The 22,539-nt window shown below is 43.4% G+C and overlaps 1 protein-coding gene and 1 long non-coding RNA gene across 5 annotated transcripts in view; one reads left to right on the top strand and one right to left on the bottom strand.

The window, feature by feature from the left end:
• Nucleotides 1-333: 333 nt before the first annotated feature.
• Nucleotides 334-5,261, bottom strand: LOC143513352 (uncharacterized). The gene is made up of 3 exons (XR_013130632.1): nt 5,004-5,261; nt 3,369-3,788; nt 334-2,632 (listed from the first exon to the last, which is right to left on the bottom strand). It is a non-coding gene; the product is annotated as an uncharacterized LOC143513352 (long non-coding RNA).
• Nucleotides 5,262-10,335: 5,074 nt separating this feature from the next.
• plekhg5a (pleckstrin homology domain containing, family G (with RhoGef domain) member 5a) overlaps nt 10,336-22,539 on the top strand; it is a 35,198-nt gene continuing 22,994 nt past the window's right edge. Inside the window, exons 1-3 of one of the 4 annotated variants that reach the window (XM_077004434.1) lie at nt 10,336-10,744; nt 10,921-11,061; nt 19,323-19,402. In XM_077004434.1, coding sequence (XP_076860549.1) covers nt 10,735-10,744; nt 10,921-11,061; nt 19,323-19,402 — 231 coding nt within the window. In that variant the 5' untranslated portion in view covers nt 10,336-10,734. Of the gene's footprint in view, nt 11,062-11,489; nt 11,507-14,597; nt 14,989-19,322; nt 19,403-22,539 lie in introns of those variants that run through there. The other 3 variants (XM_077004436.1, XM_077004437.1, XM_077004435.1) reach the window with 3 other exon arrangements.

Genomic DNA, 22,539 nt, shown 5'->3' with positions numbered 1-22,539 from the left:
TCTGGAAAGCATTTTAGTAGCTCTAAGCCTACTGTATTGTGTTAAGTAAATGTAAACGGTATTATGGAAGTGTAGGTTTCTGCACTGAGAGGAAGGTGCAGCTGGCTTGGGGTGTTTATGCATGTATAAGGATGTTTATGGATGTATAACAGCTCACGTGTATGGAAGATACACGTGTATTTTTTATTTTTTTTGCATATGAAAACAATGTCTCAGTATTTCTGAGTCTCACTACTCACAGACTCCAGAACACAATGCAAGAAAAGTAGACATGTTAGCACTATTGTGTTGTCTAACAAAACTGAACAGACATATAGACACACACTCATCACATATGCTACAGTTATTTAATCTGTAATGTTTACTTTTATAGCTGAGAGCAGTGAACACAAACTAGCACATCACAGGCATAATGGGAGTGTAAATATGACAACAGATATGAATGGAAGAACTTTCAATTATACAACTCAACAGTATTTTCCTATTCATAATATTGCATGGGAAAAATAAATGTAACATCTGATCATAGACTCTACAGACTGTCACATATCAGTGCAGTGGAAGCTGAAATCTGACTGAACCGATGTGGAGTCATTATAAACATGCATATGTAATCCTGGCAAGAAACAAACGGCCTGTCCTCCAACACGAACATTACAGCCACAGTCCAAACGTGTGCTTCTTTTGCTTCTGTTGGGATAAGATCATAACAGGTGTGCTAGGATTGTAAAGGCAAAAATAATGTGACTGTAATGATTGTCATTAGTGCTTGTATTCGTGAGTAAGGTAGGGTGTGTTTTGAGCATCTCAGTGGCCCCTGCTGTGAAGGCTCAGCACAGAGATGAATATTTTATGGGCTGACAGTGAGGGGCCTCAGCTGTGTGTGCCTCCTCCGAGCTCTATGGGAAAGACGACGGGAAGCAGGCCAATCCCTGTGGAATTAATTTCAGTCATCACTCTCTGGTTGAGCTGCTCTCACAAAGCAGGTGAGATACATTTTGTGTGTGTGTGTGTATATGCGTGTGTGTGTCGTGATTGTTAGTTTGGAGAAGGTTTTTGGAGCAAAGAAAAATTTGCTTGGGCAGAATTACTATAGTACTATAAGGCTTTTTATAAACTGCTTCTGTTAGTTACCATTAAGTGTATACCACACAACGTCAAGGAGATTTTCAGAAACTCCAGCACTAGAGTTCCCTTTGAAGCTAAAATAAGAAGTTGTATATTCTTATTCTGTCAGTAAAAAGGCTCTCATCATGTACATTATCATGCTGAGAGACCTTTAAAAAGCACTGACAGAATTTGCAGGACCTCACAAATTCACACCAGTGAGCTGATTGAAAATATTCCTACTAGACTTAAAAACTGCACTGACTGGTGTTACATTCTTAAGGCGTAACCATACAGTACCAACAATCTGTTAGCATAGCATTTAACTGATCAGCATACTTTCCCTGTTGGACGCCGTTATAACCCTTGAGCTCCTGAAGCTCACCTGTTAGAAGAAGGTGCTAGCAGTACCAAGGTGGGTGTGTTTGATTACCAGGAAGTAGTCATACTGCTAAAAACACAAGTCACTCTGCCCCTGCAGTGTCTGCCAAATCCTGTAACTGTAATGTAAAAGAATCCACCACAAATTCTCCACAGTGTTGGAACTGTCTCCTGAGGTGCCATATTAGGGCTCCCCCTGAGATTTTTGATTAATATGCATCCTGTGGACGCTGATGAGTTCTCGACAGTGCTGTCTCTGTCTCAGCCCATGCAGATGGGACATCCCGTCAGCTGCCTTCACATATGGCCATGACTCAACTCCACCATTTTAGGATCACAGAACTACTACAGCATTGGAACACTGTATGAGGGTGGTGATTAAAGGAATGCCACATTGAAGATAAAAGCAGATGATTACTATGTGTAATATTTGAGACATACTGTCAGGCCGCAGATTAGCAATCTGTCATTTTTAAAATTAATTCTCAAATTAAATTCAATCTTTAATAAATTTTTGAAAGGAGTGGGATCTTGCCTCGCTGATGCTTGACTCATCCTGCCAGTTCAGCTCCACGTGCCTCACTCACGTCATATTCCAGTGTGCCAGTCCAGCTCCACGTACCTCATTCACGTTGTCCTCCAGTGTGCCAGTCCAGCTCCACGTGCCTCACTCACGTCATATTCCAGTGTGCCAGTCCAGCTCCACGTACCTCATTCACGTTGTCCTCCAGTGTGCCAGTCCAGCTCCACGTGCCTCACTCACGTCATATTCCAGTGTGCCAGTCCAGCTCCACGTACCTCATTCACGTTGTCCTCCAGTGTGCCAGTCCAGCTCCACGTGCCTCACTCACGTCATATTCCAGTGTGCCAGTCCAGCTCCACGTACCTCATTCACGTTGTCCTCCAGTGTGCCAGTCCAGCTCCACGTGCCTCACTCACGTCATATTCCAGTGTGCCAGTCCAGCTCCACGTACCTCATTCACGTTGTCCTCCAGTGTGCCAGTCCAGCTCCACGTGCCTCACTCACGTCATATTACAGTGTGCCGGTCCAGCTCCACGTATCTCACTCACGTCATCCTCCAGTGTGCCAGTCCAGCTCCATGGGTCTTGTTCACATCATGCCAATCCAGTTCCACATGCCTCACTGACGTATGACAGAGTATTCAGTTCAAAACAGCCATGACCTCTGTTTTCTGTGGACTCTGTTATGCCTGTGAGAGCTTCCCTAGGCTTCACAATGTCAAAGGTGGAGTTCATGATGTAAAAGGTGGAGTTCATGATGTCAAAAGTGGAGTTCATGATGTCAAAGAATGGATTATGCTGGAAGACTTGCGTGTTTATATGTGTATGTGGGCTTTCAAATTGTAGAGGTGGTAACATCCCATAACGCTCTCCTGTGTCTGCTACTCTAACCCAGTTAAAATAGCTTTGGACATCAGGTTCTATTGTGGTGTGCACAGCTAAATTGCAATTTGTTTAGCCATGCCACCAGTAAACATTACCTGATGACTATGTCTACTGACAACTCCAAAAAAAAAAAAAAAAACAAACAAAAAACATGGATAGTGGTTATTTAAAGAAATGATAAATAAGAAAATTATTAAGGCAAGAAAAAATTTGTTGTGTTAGCATTCTTAAAACACAAAGTAACATACAAGGAGACAGCATACACAGGACAAACAGCGGACATACTTCAAAACTTATTATACAAACCTCTAAGCAAGACCATCTTAGATTCATAATATAGATATCATATAAATATCAATGACCTAATAAGGTTCTTAAACGCAACATTGTAATGTGACATGTAATGACAGTATTGCTCACATCCTCTGTGTTGAGCATCAAAACATTCTTTTCCGATCAAAGATACAACTTACATGAATCTTAATGCCGCAGGTGGAGAATCGAATCCCTCGCATTCGCACACAGGTGAGTCATGAACCGAGTCGCTGCAGTGCTCCCGTTGATGTTCCCTCACACCGCACCCTGGGCTTTCTCCTGTTACATTTGTGCTAGTGTGATGGCATGACCTTTTCAGGAAACGCCTGTTTTCTGTTTGGGTTTGTGCTAATTGAGATCCATTGTGGGGAGTTTCTCCTTGAGGTAAGCCGTGTGTTTGCTCATGGAGGACCAGCCCTGTGGAGGCCAGGCTGGCATTCTCAGTCCCTTCACTTCGGAGTGTTTGGTTTTGCCTCTTCCTCCTCTGAGGCCGACGAAGAACTTCCCGGTTGCTGACAGGCAGATTAATCTCAGCGTGACGACAGTAGCGGATACTGTGGAAAGAGTCCTCAGCTAGCCTGGGGAAAAACAAACTCAGCACAGACCTGGGAAAGTACTCATTCCTCTGGTCCCCTGCAAGCGCTGTTTTAAGACAAGACTCACAGCTCAGTGACAAAAAGGCCCCTCTTGGAGACAGTAGCTATGGGAGATTATGGTAAAAATGCATTCTCATGAGAATCCACACGTTTATTGTAAAGTGTGGGTGGTATGACGTTTAAATTGTTATTAGCAGAGCTTATTTTAGACAGAACACTGGCCCACAAGACATTCCTCTGAAATGAATGTGTGTTTCTGCGTTAATGTTAGACAACGTCTTCAGGGACCGTTGTAAACAATACATTTTTGGAAACCGTTACGTTTGCACTGTCAGACAAAAGATGCTGACTGAGGATTATGAGGGACGTGACCCAGTCATAACACTCATCAGTTTACGTTGGCACCTGGTCATTATTAATTACTTACTCAGCATGGAATAAACAGCATCTGTTTTAAGGCAGTTTATCGTTCCAGTACAGAAAGGTCTAACAAACATTCTCCCGGACCCAGATGCCTATTCAGATTGGAACACAAATGACACTTTTTCACTAACGACTGATGCATCTGTGTGTATGTTAGCAATACCATATACAATTTAGATATGAGCGCCATGCTATAACTGGATGTTTCTCTGAAGCCCCCATTCTGAGCGTATTAAACGGGTCAGCTGGGAAGTGGCTGTCCCCTGTTGCGCATCGTGTATGAAGACAAACGACATCCAGAGAAGCAGGCGCAGGTCCGTAGCGTAACGCGATCTGCGGCACCGCATAGCCCGGCTTGTGATCTACGGCAAAGACTCCGTTATATCCGGAACAGCGTCTGAGTCACGCGTTCAGGTCTCGTTACCCGCCAGCCTTGAAGACGGATATTCGCGGCGCCAAACCGTTCAAGTGATCGCAGAGGAAAGCGTACAAACGATTCGGCGAGTGTGGAACAGGGGTTCTTCACCCCATATGCGATGGCACACTGTCTAACCTTGCACATCCCGGTTACTAGCTGATGAGATAAACACAAATAACACATCAAGAGCAGCTTTCAAGCGGCAAGCCTGGGATACTGCTAACTGGAACGCCTCGGGCCATGATTATCGTAGTGTTTAGCGTTCGAGTGCTGTTTCGAGAAGTGATCTTTGTTACTGTTATAATGAGTATGATGATTAGAAGGAGGAGAGTGTCTCTTCACAGCAGAACACTTACTTTGAGACGCTTCATAAATGAGGCCTGTTTATATGTCCACTTTTTATGCCAGTCGTTACGTCAGAGCCTCAAACTCAGTGGCATGCCCTGCAGGGGCGACGGCAATCATTACAAAGTGAGTCATTATGTCAGGATGAAGAAGCCATTCTGTTTGCCCAGTCTGGGTCATAATGAAAGCGCGAGGATCATGCACGAGATCCCACACAAACCAGCCACGCCCGCCTTCACGTCAGAGTCATTCCTTGTGTCCCTTGCTCCTTCCAGAGTGAATCATCTCAACCACTCACTACCTGTCTCATATGGGGTACACGTATCAGGCCACAGTGGATTGTCATCTGTTGCCCATTTGAGAGCAATAAAGACTAGTACTAGAAATTAAATGTCTGGAATGTTAATGTGTGTGGGCAATTATATATTAGGTTAGTGTATGGATACTTGGCTAAAATGATGTCCCTGGAGGGTTCTCCTTTACTCCCAACAGCCATTAAAGTTGGAAATTTCATTACTAATTTAAGACATTTTTGCTAATAATAATGGGAGATAATAAACCATGCCTACAAACTGGCTACTCAGTGAATGCTAAGATCTGGGCACAGAATAGAGTCATACAACTATGCCCACACAGGACTGGGGCCAGCAAATAGTGTTCAAGAGCTGCACGTTGCTGAATACTAAATCACTGACTTCATTTCAGCCAGTGGATAGGGGAACCAGAATAAACCCGCCAGAAAGACTTCCATTTGACCTGGACCCAGGATACCTGACAAGTCCTGCAGCACAGGTACCAGTGGTAGGATTTGTGAAACCCCCACCTCCTGCATTTTAGCCTCATGTCAGTTCTGCACACTGCCGTTCCCTCATGAGGACACGTGCATTGTTCTGGCCGGCTATGACAGATGACAACACCTCTCTAATGTAATCAGTGTGAGAGGATCCATGCTAGACACAGCAGGCAGCAGCTGCACGGCAGAGACTCACTGCAGGCTGCGGCTCACTCCAGCCTATCATCAGTTTATTCACTTTCAGATCTACGAGAGGCGGGACGTGAGCTGAATGCGCAATTCCGGATCCCTCCAAAAAGGTGCCGTTCTGCACCTCAAAAGCACAGCCTGCAGTAAGCAGCTAAAAATACCTCCAGCTACATGGCAGAGAGTCGGTAAGGGTGACAGGGCAGAAGAGGGCCGGCGTTGTCGTCTCAGACTTTCTGATCGTCTCTGGCCAGGGCTGAACAAAGTCGACCTCAGCCATGGGAGTCTGAGTGTGCGGGGTTATCGTAATGAGGTGGAATCCAATAGGCTATTTCTGATGAGGGTCAGAGGTCAACCTGAGAAAGGCATGCGGTGTCCAGGCAATCTGTGAAAAGCCGTCCATATCGGGAGGCAGAAAAAAAAGTAATTGATTTGTGCCTATTGTGGCTTTCCCCAAGCTGCTGCCGCTGAATCGTTTTCCGGCAGAGACGTCACGTAGAATGGATTAATCCAGAAGGCTTTGAGGTTATTTGAAATGTTAATTAGAGTGTACGGCAAAAACACGAGCGGCAAAGACTCCCAGCAGGATGTGTGAACTTTCCCCGTCCTCTGAGAAGAGCATCTCAGCCTCCAGAGGGCATACATCACCCACGACAAAACCTTAAAGTCGAGGTAAAATGCAGAGGTCTGTCACCACCAACAACCATAACAGATTATGGTTAAATTATTACACAACAGAATCTTTAAGACACAGTAAATCAATGCCAATAAACCTGTATATGAAGAGCTATGTATGCATGTTGGCGAGTTTGCCATAATGTGCTCATGCTATATTTATCAGTAATAGAAAAAACAGACAATACAGCAGCCTTAACAAATGACCAGGAAGCTTTTTTTTAGCTTGAGTAATTCCAAAGTTTCACTTTCATTTCACTTGATTTTTTTTAAGTTACACACACACACACACACACACACACACACACACACACTCATGCATGCACACACGCATGTCCACACATACAGGCACCTCCTTGACAGTGTAGCAGATGTAACGGTAGATCCTTACGTGGGTGTCAGATGTGTTCAGTAAAGCAACCTTCTTTAGGACAGTCTTATTTCTTTGTTTCACTGGAATTGCATAGTGCGGCTTTAACTGCAGGGGGCAGAGCTGCAGTGGGTTTGACAAAAAACTCACTGATTCTCAAGACCAACTTGCTGAAGGTTCATGAATACATGAAAAACAGCTTGTAATCCATACCATCGAAGGCAGTTCACACCTTACTGTAGCAGTGACATATCGCTTGTGTGAGAAGACTCTGCTTTTACTGCAGGCACGAGTGGCTTTCTGCAGCGCTCACTAGCTATGGGGACTCCCTCGGTGCACCTCCTGGGGTTAGCCTAGGGGCTGGAGACAAAGAGCTCAAATCTGTGCCTGAGGGCATGTGATCAGACGGTCCAGGCCCCAGAGGAGTGTCAGCCAGCAAGCACACACACACACACACACACGTTCCCACATGCAAGGATGTCAAAGAGGGACAGCTGGAACAAAGGAACAATTCAAAACTCCCAGGATGAAAAGCGCTTAGCCATATAGCATCTCTCTCTCTCTCTCTCTCTCTCTCTCTCTCTCTCTCTCTCTCTCACACACACACACACAGACACACACAGACACACACACACACACACACACACACACACACACACACACACACACACACACACAAACGTTTGGGCTCCCTCTTATGTGTCATCCAACACTTCTAAGTTATCCAGGTATTAGAGGCCTATGCATTTCATAACAATTGCTTGTCTATTCAAACATCATCTAACTTTTACAAAGCTGATCTCAAAAGATCTCTGACAGTTGTTTTGAATTTGAATTTGGAATTTCGTTTTTGTAGTTTATCATACTGAATTTGATAAAGTATACTTACTCTGAAGAAAGCTATATCATCCTAGTATATATTTAGTGCATTTTACCATGGTAAATGATAACATTTTTTAATACATTTATATGGAGTGTTTGACCTCTAAGTGCTATGCATTGGCATAATTTTACCACTGAGTGGCAGTAGATTCACAAGGAAATGTGTAAAAATAAACACATGCTCCAATTTAAGGATACCTCCTAAAAGCTGTCAAAATACTTTCTCACTCAGGGATGACTGTAGAACGACTAATAACAGAAAACAGAGCAAGAGGGAAAGAAGAAGAAGGGAAATGAAATGACTGAAGCCAAGAAAGAAGGAGAGAGGGAGAGAAGAGGAAGAGAGCAGACAGGGACCTCGGTACATCCCGTTAAAACTGCCCATGAGAGACAAACACCTCCGACAAAAACCTCTGTTTGCATCTTTTCCTTTTTCTTTTTCTTATATCATTCTCCATAGCCTCCATAGAACTCTACTGATTATTAATTAAGATTGTTTTGTAAGTTCCATTTGCTACTGAATGAATTCAGAATTTTGGATGCTGGATAATTCAACTGTAGCCGTGTGAAAAACTGGATGGGAAATGTAGAGAGAAAAACATGGTGACCAAAGTTAGGATTATGTTTGGGACAGAGGAGAAGCCGTAAAGCCACTGAGTTAATGAAGTTAACCTATCTTATGATGGTTGTTGGGATAGTTAGGATTTGACAGGCAGGATATGAAATGATTGTCTTAAACATCTATTTTCCTAATCCATTTGAACTGGATTAGGAATTGTCACAGCTGATAAGTGAAATGTTCAGCACACCACAGGGTCCGGCCCCATGTCATCCAGAGATCGTCCAGGCCTGCCAAGACTGGCAACTATGGCACAAGACACAGACCTCCACAGATCACCTTTGACCCTTCTCCTTGCCTCTGCACCAAACAACTGACACAACAGCCTTAGCCGTTCCTTCCTCCACTGTGCACCCAGGACCTTTCAGTCCTCAACAATAAAAAGATTTCCCATCCATATTTCCCCAGACACACAAGCCTGGTCTAGACACCGGTAAGACCCGGTTCTGCACTAGGGAGGATCTGCCGTGAGGCCTCAGCAACCATTGACAGAACATTAGCCGCAAGCAACGTCTCAGCTCGCGTCACAGGGCAGAGTCATGCTCGGATAGGAGGATGATGTTTCAGACAGCCGTGTGGCTGCCCGGGCTGCCATGCCCCGAGGCCTGTGAGTGTGCTCTGCTTCCCAGACTCTCTGCCTCGATGCCTCTCCACCGCCAGCTACTTTTTTCTTTCTGTTTTCCCTCTTCCAGAGGCTTATGATGGAGTGGATCATGGCGTGGGGAAAACATGGGGGCAGGGAACCTGGAGAGCAGGTTCAGACTTAATGCTCCACATATGAACAGCCTGGCAGAGCTCCGGTGGGCTTGGCTGTGTTTAAAAGAGATCAGATGAGGGAGGGGGGTGAGTGGTTGCCACGGTGAGGGTGTGTGTGTGTGTGTGGTGGTGGGGGGGGGGGGGGGGGATTCAGAGTACTCCATGTTTACACTTTGTTTACAAAGGGAGATATTACATTTGTAAACAAAGGGACACATTATATATTATTTATTATATCCACTGGAGTAGGTTTTGCACAGGCCACCTGAAGACATACTTTTCGGAACAATCTAATGGTGATGCTCACTCTACACATCTTAAATGTCCCTAGAGTGTATCAAATAATAATGAAAAAACTTTTTCCAAAAAGACTGGATTATTGAAATTCAATCTGTTATTACTAGAGAGGCAAATGGAAAGTCAAACATTTCTGTCCACTTGTTAGGCGTACCAGCTTTTTTACACTTTTCCATTTTTTAAATCGCTTTTGATCAAACGCTGACAGTAAAAGTAAAAACATGCACAGTCCAAAAGAACCAATCGCTCAGAGCGTGAACACGGAGCGTGAAGTGGAGAGTAGTGTTATGGTGGTTCGTATGTGCATTACGTCATGCGTCTGACTCCGCTGCTAGACAAAAAGGGGGAGGATCAGGAACCCCACATGGTTAGGCAGCTGGCTTGAACATGGTGTTACTGCACAGATCAGACTGCAGCTTGGACACACTGTTATCCGAGTGTTTTTTACGTTCTCCCTATTTAGGTAATATATTGTAAGAATGGACGAAACATTGGTACTTAATCTTTATGAGGGTCTTTGATCACAGTGGGTGCAAAAAAGTAATGTTTAATGCTCTTCAATAAAAGTAAATTTGTTGTTTTGCGAAATTCAGTAATGTTAATCAGGTTAATGTCATCGTTCACTTTTTACGTCACCATATATGCAATAAATAAATAAACAAACGAATCAGGTGTTTTATTAAAATTGGTTCGCTCAGGTTGTGATTATGAGAAACTGTCTCAATCTGGAAAACATGTTCTTAAAAGCAGTACGTGTGGGTCTGCTAACATCTAAGTCGAGAGGTTAACGCGGCGAGTTGAAGACATCTGTCTTGAGAGGTTAACTCGGCGAGGCGAACGTATCGCTGTGGAACATGGCTGCCTTAGAATGAATGGAAATCGTAGTCGGTCTGGTGCACAGAGTCGTAATTTGCGCAGGGTACGTAGGGGATACTTTTTGTTGAGAATCCTACCAAACTGCAGAATTAAATAGGCCTACATGAATTCATGAATTTCAGCGATGAAAGTTGGTAAAAGAGAGACGAAGGTGAAATGAAGGTAAAGACAAGTTTGTGAGAAGCTTTGAGTGACTCCAAAGGCGCACGCGAGGTGAGACAATCATTGTCACACGGGAATGCTGGTGTGAGGTTTTGAAGGCAAACGAAACAGCAAACTGTTGTCGCGATGGATGAAGGTAACGATGTTAATTTAATTTAAATCACAGTGTGAGTTCAGTTGAGCAAAAAAAATACATGTAGCTTTTCTTGGCGATCGGGAAAGTTGGGAAAAAGCCAACGGAGCGTCACAATCAGAAGTGTGTCTTCTATAGCGTCACAATCAAAGTGTCTTCTGTTGCGCTGTGGTTCCCAGCGGCACGCGATGCACGACCTGCTCTCCACAAGATTTTTACGTTTAACATTCATTTACAATATTACGTAAATGTGGTCAAGGAAATAATGCATCGATACGGATCACCACCAAAGAGTTGGCTTGGTCTCCGCTTACGACTGGGTGAGTAACTTCATTAAAATTACAACCATACTGAGTCGTTGTTTCCAGTTTGTCATTTGACGTCGGTCTAAGATTTTCCATTTTAACTATAAACCCTGAATATCCTTTCATTTCCCTTCTTAATAAATATAAAACTTCTGCGTGCGGTCATACGTGTGTACGGTACTTATGAATATTTACTTGCAAATAGGAGGGTAAAATGGCACAACAAATATTCCAAGGTTCTAAATACTCAAGCGCTTCGTGATCTGGGGGCATTAAGGTTTTTAGTCCGCTGTTTCCCTACGCCGTTTTCAGATCTGATTAATTAGATTAGCCCGACGTGTCAGGCCAAGTTGGGGACGTTCTCAGAGCGACAGGTGTAACACGAGACTTCAGTTGTAACTGAAACCTTTGGGGTGTACCAGCTTCATACACGCATTTACACCGAGGGGTGAATAGCTGGGTAAGTGAACCTGGCCTTGTGCCACCGACTATTGGAGTTGTTTGTCTTCAGAGGATTGCTGTATCTTTGAACTTTTAAAATTCTGTACAGTCTGTGGACAGCTTAACACTTGCAGACTTCTGTTATGGATAGGACAGATGGATCTTAATCCAACTATTCCCAGTTTATTCCACTTTATGTATTTTCCTCTTGTGATTGTGACTAGCATGAAAACTGGCACGTCCACCAGTGAGTTTTAGGATTTACACCAGATTTCTATGAGAAGGAAACGTGATGCAGTGACACCCGAATAGGTGCTGTGGGACATTCTATCAGGTTATAGGTGGGGAAAATAGAATAAAAAAAAAGATGCAAATAAATAAATAAACCAGGCTGAAAACTTCCACAGGTGTGGTCAAAAGTAGATATCAGAGGTCACATAAAGGTTCAGGGTGTTGGATCTCCCTAGAGTTTTCAGACTCTTTGTTTACAACTGAAATCCCAAATTGAATTTCCTGGATCTTCCACTTAACCAGTTTTATGAACTTTGTAGTAAACATAACTTGTTTACAATTCACCAACCATGTACAAGTGACTCAATATTTTATGCCACAGTCTGCAAGCTTGCGCAGTTTAACTTTTTCAAAATAGTTTGGACGCATTGCTTTCACTCTAACAAGTGATTCACAAAGTGATTTTATCTCTTTTCCTACAATCCTCTAAATAAATTGATGGACCATGTAGTGATCTGTCTGTCTGAACTGTGGAAAACAATTCAAGTTCTCCATATTGTGTGCCTGTCCACAATTGTAGCTCTCATCTCCAAACACCAAAATAATGTCATGCTGTGCTTGGAATGAATTTAGTTTTCATAATGCTCATGGTTTTGAAGCAGATGCCATGGGTAGTATTTCATTGCTGTCTTTTCCAATACTGTCAAGGCCCTTTGGAGTTCTAACAAGTGACTGTAGTAGCAACCTGATTACCAGAGTCAGAATGGAGGCTCTGGTACAGGAGATGTTCTATTGGCTAGCGTCAGATTGTCACTTGGTTGACTATTCTGCCATCCAGATTCCAAATCGAAACTACTGGTATATTGTCTGCCTACATTCACACCATAGGTAAAATGGTGAAATGAAATCTAGGTGCATCACAGATGTGGTATGAACAGCAAAAAACACACAGAATCTGACATTTTCAATTTTAAGATGCTTCTATATGAAATCCTATGCTGAAATCCTGTGTACATCTGATATGCGTTGGTGCGACTCGGTATGCTCAGTCAGGTTGGAATTCATGCTACTTCTACGTCAATCCAGTTTGATGTTCGTCATGCTGGCAGAGAGGCACACTGAACGATAACGCACATCCAGATATTCCTCTCCAGTGAGGTAGCAGTCGTAACGACCATATTTAACATATTGACCCTGTTCTGCTTTCTTGTCATCATTAGAATTTGTTGCTGAATTCGCAGCTGGTCTCCTAAGCTCAGGCATTAGACAAGTGCTTGCCACGGTGGCTGAAGTTACAACAAAATGATTGTGGTGCATGAAACATTGTACCACAGCACTTGTGGGTCAGTTCAGGTACAGTCTGTTATGACTAATTATGAATTTGATCTAAGAGATATTGTGAGCAATCAAATATAAAAAAATAAATAAATCAGACTTGGTCAGAAAATCTGGGCCGTTTTTACCTGCTGTGTGAACATAAAGTGGCAAATCCTATTGTTGAGTTTAGACTCTTAAGACATTGGCATGAGAACTAAAGCAGACCACAAGTGGTGTAATGGCAGTTAATAAAGTTTATGTGTTTATTTTGAGGGGGGAGGGGACCTTGAGGTCTCAGAAATTTTAAATAAAAGAGAACGGAACATGTCATGCTGTGTTCATCATGTGTGTCCTGTAGTTAGTACTTTATATTGGATTCACTGTGATCGTTAAGTAAATGTCATGCTGTTTTGCAAAACTTGTACTGTTTCCCTTTTGAGATTCATCGTGGGAGGCTGCATTGGGGACCATATGTTGCCGAAATGAAAGATGTCCAAACATTTGTTATGATGCCCCTTGGCTAGTGGGACCCATCTGTCCCAGAGAGCAGATGGATGACTAACATCAGTGGACTTGACTCTCTAGGGGTTCTACTATTGGTGACACAGACTTGCAGTGTACTAAAGTATATACAAAAACACCGTTATTGCAAACTGTATTGCAGTTAAACAAATATTTTTATTTTAGTTGGTACTGTTGTTATTTGGGGGGGGGGTTGTATACATTTAACTGCACTTCAATGGCTCAGGTTGAAATCCTCCTCTTTGATCTCTGTTGAAACCAGTACAATGACAACAACCTCATGCTGTTTGAACACAGACGGACCACATGGCGCTGAAGGAGTCGACAGGTTGCACTGAGGCTTCTGTCTTCCCTTTGGGTCTGCGAGCTGGCTGCGTTCATGCGGGCCACAAAGAGCACGTGTTCTGCAGCCCTGGACCGCCACTCGCTGCCTTGTCATTAAGGCTAACTCCTTCACATATCTGGCTGCTCTAAATCACTCCCATATGCTCAGGAAAGGATGGTTCCCAGCGGCTCAGAGGCTCCCGGCCGCTCAGACAACTCTCTAATTTGTCAGAGCAAAATTAGATGTGTGTGTGGTGGGTGGGGGGTGGGATGGGGGAGCTTGGGGCCCCGGCATGGCCCAGCAGACACCCGTTCGAGGTTTCATCTTAACCCTTCCTCACCTTCCACAAAGGAACAGGAAATGAGTCTGTGTTCCCTCCTCCCAGGCAAAGATGGGATGGTGGCATGGCTGGCGCGTGTTCTTTGCGTCACGCCTTTGTGTGATGCTGAAATTCTAGGAGGGACAGTAGTCATAAAGAATCGTGGGGTCCGTAGGTGGATGCTTTGAAAAGAGAGCTTTGTATCTCTCTGTTCGGAAAAGTCGCAGGTCCAAGTTCTCCCTCACATCCCAGCATGCACTTCACATGTGGATGAATGCAACGCTTGTCTGTTTTGCTGTGTGGGTCAAGAGACCCCCCCCCCCCCTTCCCTATCACACACACTGACTTACAGAGTCCACAGAAGTCTGCCCAGAAACCTTTGAGGAGTTTGCATACTGGGAAGCTTACCACAGGAGAGCTCACTCAAGATTGGTCTGCATTCTGAAGTCCGATTTCATGTGTCTTAATCCTGCGTAAGATAACACCACTCTGAGGTATGATGCCTCAATTTGAATTGAGGAACTTGATATCCTCAGTTTTTCTCCAGTATGACACAAACAGAGAGACAAAGCAGTCAGCGTAGATTCCTTGAAAAAAAATGAACTTGAAGTCAGATGAGCTAGGCTGCTTCTGGTACTGTCACTAGTGTTGGAACCGAAAGACACAATGTTCCACTGGAGACGCCAAGGCTCTTATGAGCTGGAGACCCTTCCATGCTCTCAGAGTGAGCTGGGAACAGAGAAGTACACCTGGACTTCACTAATGGATGTCACCCAAGATCCGTATGGTAAGCTTCTGTGACCACTGGGCTAAGAAAATCAAGCAACCAAAAAGGAAATGATTATTTTATTGCAAATTATTTCTTCTTCTGTCGATGCACGCTTGTGTAACTTTGAATTTCATATGAATTATGATCATCAAATTAATCATGACTTGTTAAGGTTAAGTTATGTGCTATGTCATCTTCTACTGGCACGTCATTGGTCAGTGAACAGAAGCCCACTTAAGTGAGCTTTGGTCTTCTGATGGAATTTGTGGACTGATAATTTTTATGAGGTAAACGGCATTTACGTAACTTTTTAAAAAGTAAAAAAAATGTTAAATTAAAGTAGATTTAAATCCCCTCCCATGTGGTTCAATTCACCAAATTCTGGCATGGCACCCAGGGCACCCGTTTAACCATCCAAAGTGACTGCCTATGTCACTCCATCTTACCCTCCGGAGAGTGATGGTCTCCGTCACAGCGCCCGCAAAAAAGTGTCTTGCGTATTCAAGCTGTAAATATTTCAGCTTCATTAAATAATGTTAAGCTCAGTTTCAGATAACTTTCTTGGTGTCATATATATCCAAGGACCTAATGTTATTATTTTGTAACCTCAAAAAAGTGAAAAAATAACAAAACAGTGTTGTACTCATAAATTAACACCTTAAAGATGCATGTAGTTCATGTGAATGTAGTTCATGTGAACTACATTTCGGTAGAATGGTCAGAAATGATGTAAGAACAATTTTATACCTAAACCAAGCTGATAAAACAGGAGTTACAATACACTGAGGGACAAAAACATGCCTATCACTAGACACCCAGCTGGAAATGTATGTAAAGGGTTTGTAAATATTGATTAAATTATATATAATGACATATATATATACATATAATCATGACATCCATTTTATATATATATATATATATATATATATATATATATATATATATATATATATATATATATATATATATATATATATATTATTAATTATTGAAGGTAATATTAGTAATTTAAAAATTAAAATGTTATAAATAGATCTGCTTGGTTTGTGATTGATTCAACAGCTTTTCAGTTCCATGTCTGGATGAGCGCCGATGTTTGTTTGCTGTTGGCTCACCTTGTGTTTTATTTATTTATTTATTTATTTATTTGTTTAACCCACATTACTGATCATGAAGAGCTAGGAGATATCGCATCCACCTTTGACTTCAGGTGCGATGACGGAGCAGCACCTGCTAGACTCTGAGTTCAAAAGTCATCTGTGTTCCCTGGAGCTGAGCCCCTGAATTTGAATAAACTTGAAGAGAAAGGTTGAGATTGAGGACTCTTGAGTCAGGAATGTCTGTAATCCACTCTCTTTTCTTGGAGTTAAGGTTGTACTGCTTTACAGAAGGTGATTTCTGAGTCCTCAGTGATAACATGGTGTGGAGAGTGGGAATTCTTGACCACAGACAGGGTTATTTTTATTTTTATTTTTTTATAATCTCTTGACTTTTGCACTAATGCTGACCTTTGCCAAAGGGAGGACTGTCTGTGATCTCAGATTAATCAGACACAGACCCATCATGTGAATCACAGCTCGCCTCAAAAATAACACAAAGGGGTGAGTTTGTCTGCTTTAATGTTTAGTCAGTTCTGTCAGAGGTTTTGGAAAAACCAGATGCCACAGCTAGGTCCATAATGGGTAGGTATTAGAGGTTCTTAATTCCCAAGCCAGAGCTTCCGTTAACAAGGAAAACTTGAGACCTCCCGCCGGTTGTGTTTTGACACATTTTCAGTGACCTGTGCCCTGTTAAAATTCCTGTTGGCATGGCTGGCATTAGTCTGCTGTTCCTCCAGGAGGCTCGAAAGAGACATTTGTTACATGAAGGAATTTCCGGCTCCAACACAGACTGTGAATGTGGCGAGCGTTCACCTCCTCGGAGGCTCCCAAAGGCTGGATAAACAGAGGCACATTCTGAGTCTCTGGCATTCTGTGCATTCCTCCCATGGATCTCGCTCTAGAGCATCCTTCTCACCTCTCTGACTAAACAAGGAGAAGTGGAGCATTCTGGGATGGCTACATGGAAAGAAGCAATGGAGGGGTAATGCCAATTTGAAGAGCAGAGCAGATGGGTAGGTTAGCTGGGGAAGTGGCTTGCTGCTTTCAGGACCTTTGGAAGAGCCTTGAGGACACAGGAAAGTTGATCACACCCATGTGTGAGGAAGAGACACATCAGTACTGTGCTACAGGTGGTGGGGATGGGGTAGCACCTAAATGGTCACCATAATTAAAACATTTAATAAATGACAAACACCTTTTCCTCCAAAAATGTGCATTCTTTCATTCTTGTGTCTTTTGTGAGCTACAGAACAAAGTGTGTGCCCATCAGAAACCTGCTCACTCATTGTATAATAATAATAACAAAACATTTTATTTCATAGGTGCCTTTCTGGCTAGCAAGGGCACCTCACAAATACAAATCAACATTAAAAGCAAAAACTAATTATGACACAGCAATCAAACAGTTAAAAATGTGACAATACAAAATACTAATCAAGTGCAAAAGGCAGTCCTAAACAGATAAGTTGTAAGTGAGGACTTAAATTGTGTAATTATGTTCCTTAAATCAGGTGTATGTATTGTATGTTCATTCTCATGTGCTCAGAGTGTTGTACTGGCTGTATAAATGTCATGGTTATGGTCTATGTGTAGAGGCTCATGAGCAGAGACACTTGGGAGTCAACGTTCGGTGTTATTCACACCCATTCCAGTATATCGGTCATCCACCCCAGGGGGTTCATGTTAGGTGTTCACTGTAATATAATCATGTCTATAAAAGCCGCTCTCATTCCTTTATACCCCAAATACCCATCATTGTGTCCAAGGCCTTCAGGTTAGTTTAGGCTAATCTCAAACAGCAGCGAAACCTGCTTCAGTTTCAACCAGGGGGCACAAAACAGACCACACCCCCAGACTTAGGCACGCCCCCATGCGTGATGCTGAACTGAAATCCTGGGTTTTTACTGGGACTCCTGAATATGTGAGCAAGTCCTTCAGAGAAGCTGCCAGCCCATGTAATGATTAATTCACAGAGGGCTGAGTTTAGAACCTTCACATTCTAACAGTCTCGAGCATGCCTACTTTAAAACATCGTAAGCCCTGATTTTAAAAATATTTGAAGCTTATACTATGTCAATGCAATGAGTCTGTTTATGAATTTTTAATATGAGCACTGTAAAGTAGAAAAATTTATCAGATTGACCTTGCAAAAATGTTGCATTGTGTTACTTGGAGTAACTCCCAAAGTCTGCAAGATCGCTTTTCCTGTCCACTGGTGTCCAGTGATGTGGTTTATCTGTACCTGATAGTCTGAATAGAGAAAGTCATTTATATCCATTGGACTGAGAGTATAGGGAGGAAAATGAGGGGAATTGGCCAAAATGCCCTTCAAGCACTTTTCCCATAAAAGCTTGTGGGTTTCTGAGGTGAGGAATCGTTGCCCTAATTTAAAGGAAAACTAGTCTACCGTCCAGCAGAGTTGTAATGTCTGGTGGAAATCTCACGAGTCTGCCAGTTTTCTTTTTCTGCTTCTTTCTCTTTCTCCCCCCCCCCCCCCCCCCCCCCCTCCCACTCTCTCTCACTCAGTTCAGACGTTACTGTTGTTATTCCTCTATCTTCTCCCCTGGATATTTCCTTAATCTTTAATAAGATTTTGTTGTTATTATTTTTGTCCTATGGCCTGGGTTTTCATCTCTCTCTCTCTCTCTCTCTCTCTCTCTCTCTCTCTCTCTCTCTCTCTCTCTCTCTCCTCCTGTGCATGTGGCAAAAGCATGTCATTGCTAATTCAAAGTGAAGGGACTGAGTTGATTTGTAGCTGCAATAAGATGTTTATTGTGTGGTGGTGTGATGCATTTAGTCCTTCACAGCCAGATTTCACACACTGCCTTGGCTGTGTCCTCATCTGCGACAGTGTCACCCACTCGTCCTGGAACTCTGCTGACTGGCTTCTTCATCCCCCTCTCCCTCCCTCAATCCTCCCTTAAGCTTCCTCCAGCTCTCTCACTCTCGCTCTCTCTTTTGCTCTCTCTCGCTCTCTCTCGCTCTCTCACTCTCTCTCTCTCTCTCTCTCTCTCTCTCTCTCTCTCTCACTCTCTCTCGCTCTCTTCTGGAATATTACTCTTATGTCTCTTGGCATGTTGCCAGGGACTCGTCCCCCATGGGTTTATTGTGCTTACGGGAGTAACTGAGTGATATTTTCATACTGCCTTGATCAAACACTCATTTGTTTGCTATTTTAATTGAATTTAATTGTCTCTGGCATGCGTATTGTTGTGCTGTAGGCACTTTGACTTTTGAACTCCGTTTCAGGTGAAAAGCCTATTCAGCAAGAGAGGAGTGGCGTCTTTTGCCAGCACCCCAGCTGCCCACAGCGCCCCCTTGCTGCCAAGGTAAGGTCCCACAACACTCCGCAGGTTGGCATCGATCACCTTCACCCCACAGCTCAATCGCGTTGTGCTTTCAGGGACTTTGCCAAGCAAAAATGCAAACTGTGTCTGCCACATTGGTCAGGTGGGATATTTGAGTGCAGCCATCATTCATCACCCTCCATACTTGGGACACAGACAGGAAAAACAAAAGCTTTGTTTGTCTTTGGGCTGCTGAATGTTCTTGCATATGAGGAAGGACATGAGGTAATGATGGACATTTCAGAAGCCCTCAGGAGTGTCTGGTGATGCAGGCATGGAAATGCAAGTGCACACACACACACACACACACACACTCACCTTAATCTTCCACACTTAACACACTCAAGGACTCAAGACCGCACTTCCCTTTAAGCTCCAGTGCATCCTGCCTGACTTTCCCCGAGTTTCTTTTATTGTCGCCATGTCTGGGCCAAACGGCCACGCTCCAACCGCGCTCTCCCTCTAACCTTCTCCCTAAGTCACTTTTTCCTTTTTGTCCATAGCCTGGCAGTCTGTTTATTAGTCCTGTTTTCCGCTTTCATATTTTGACAGGTGTTCCCTTTCTGTCTTGAGAACTCTGAATTAGAATTCCTAATAAGGATCCGGCCCAGGGTTAGTGTCTCCGAGAGCAGCTCCGCTGTACTGCGTGTTGACTGGTGGGTGTGCGTGTCTTTTGAGTGCAGTAGTACATTACATTAATGGCTGTTTCTCCTGATAAGATCCCATAACCCTCTCCAACACAGCTCTGCCAGCATCCATTGAGCTCTTGTTTAGTTTTTAGCGAGAGACTTGGGGGGGTAAACAGTGCTGTTTCTGTGGCACTCTGATCGAAGCCAGACTGAAGCTAATGTACCGGTGTTATCATCCAGATGGGGTCTGCACTTATGCCATTACTAGCACAATATGGAAGGGAGAGTGTATGTGAGGACTTTTGTTTATTGGAAAAGGTTTTAAATGGAGAAAGAGAAAGGGAGAGAGGGGACTTCAAAGTTTGTTGTGTGTGTGTGTGTGTTGCATTGTCTGTTCACTAGGGTTATAGTTTTTAGTCAGAACACTGTAGTTAGGCTTGTACTTCCTGTCTCCTATCAGCCGTTGAAAGGTCAAAGTTCATGAGAAAGGGGTTGGCCTGTTTGAGGGGTAATACTGCTGGAATCTTTCCCATCGTGCACCGTTTTCACTGCTTATTCTCCTCGTGTATCTGCTCAGTCTGAGCCCCAGCTTCCGAGTTTGTGTGCGCATGGGTGGGTGTGTGTGTCTGTGTGACTGTGTGTGTGTGTGTGTGTCTGTCGGGGGGGGGGGGGGGGGGGTGTACGTGCGTGTGTGTGTGTGTGTGTGTGTGTGTGTGTGTATGCATGTGCGTAATGATATTACCGAGCACATGCTTATGACAACTGCAGATAAAACAGATTGATTCTATATCTCTCAGTTGCAGACACACAGACTCAACTCTAATTTATTTATAATAAACAGGCCTTAGGGACACACTGCAGTTTGGGTTCTGATTCATAAACTGTTTATTCACTGTGCCTGATGTGCACAGTGTGAATAGAATTACCTGTTGCCAGTCTGGACACAAACTGTGTGCCAACAGTTACATGTGTGTTATCTGAAAAGGCTAGACTTTTGCCATCCGAAGTGTGCCAGCTTCTTTGAATAACTGGCCTGGGTTTGGTTTTTACAGTAATTTTATTGCTTGTAGGGGTCCGGTTGGAACATTTCATCTGGTGCAGTGGATTACCCGGGTATCCTGTCACGTGACTCTCCTTTCCAAAGTAAAAATTTTCAGATGTCTGGAACTGACAAACCATAGACATTTGCTTTATAGCAACTGTTGCAATTCTATTCTTTTCTTCTTTGTTGTTGTATTGTTGAAGGCTCTCTGGAAAGTTATGATCACTTGGAAGTTATGATTATCAAGTTTAATCTCATTTATATGTTAATCTGCATTTATCTATTACATTGCACTGTATGAGGTATGAAATAATTTGGTTCACTATCTCAGTAGATCTTAATATCTTAATGTCCATCTGCCTTTTCTGAGGTTAATCTTTGTTTGTAGCATGGAGTCTAAAATCTGAGCATAGGTCAAGACTTAACAGTACACAGGGTCTGCCTTGTGTCTGCATTTCCATTATTGCCGGTATAAATCACTGTCAGCTACTTGACAGCACGGTGTGAGAACAGGCAGAGTTTGTTTTCATATAGTGCCATATACACTAGTCTTGTAGAACTAAGCCTGGATCTAAAGCTTCCCTTTGAATTATTTGTACTGAGGATGTGTGCATCTTAACATTTACACTTTCTGCCTCTGCAGAGCATTTATTCTTGCCACTGTTACCCCAAGCTTGCTTGTGAGGGGTACCCCTGGCTATATGAACACCATGACTGCTGGCATCACACCCACTAGAATCCATTGTGTTTTTGATCGAAATCTGTGTTTATACAGTGTACTGGCAATGAATGTGATGTTCTCATCATTGAGGCTTCAGAGCTTGTGGAAAGGGAGTGGGGGACTGTGTGTGTGTGTGTGTGTGTGTGGTATAGAGGGAGTGGGGAATGGGGTGAGTGTGTGGTGTTGTAGAGGGAGTGGGGAATGTGTGTGTGTGTGTGTGTGTGTGTGTGTGTGCGTGTGTGTGTGGTATAGAGGAAGTGGGGAATGTGTGTGTGTGTGTGTGTGTGTGTGTGTGTGGTATAGAGGGAGTGGGGAATGGCGTGTTCCTGGGTGATGATTGAGAGTGAGTAGAGACTGGTGTGTGTGGTGTTGGAACGTGTGTGTGTGCGCGCACTGATGGAGAGGGAGTTGGGACTGGGGTGTGTGTGATGTTTGATAGGAATGGGGACTGGTGTGTGTGGTGGAAAGGAGACACTGACGTTGCTTCATGGCTTGAGTGCTGGCACTGGGTCTCAGGCCTGTTCTTGGACGTTACTGATAAAGAACGTGGAGTAAATGATGGTGATTATGATAACAGTGAGTTTAAAGCCACCACATTTATCTCGTGTTGCCAGCCTTATTATGTAATGCTGTGACTGGTCAGATATGTTTATTGAAAAAATGTAATTTGTCTGCGAGTGTACATAGACACTCCACTTTTTGAGATGAATGGTCTCTGAGTGATGAT

The sequence above is a fragment of the Brachyhypopomus gauderio genome, chromosome 1, assembly GCF_052324685.1.
Source record: "Brachyhypopomus gauderio isolate BG-103 chromosome 1, BGAUD_0.2, whole genome shotgun sequence".
Taxonomy (NCBI): domain Eukaryota; kingdom Metazoa; phylum Chordata; class Actinopteri; order Gymnotiformes; family Hypopomidae; genus Brachyhypopomus; species Brachyhypopomus gauderio.
Note: the sequence above shows the minus strand (reverse complement) of the source record. Positions and strands in the feature narration are given on the sequence as shown.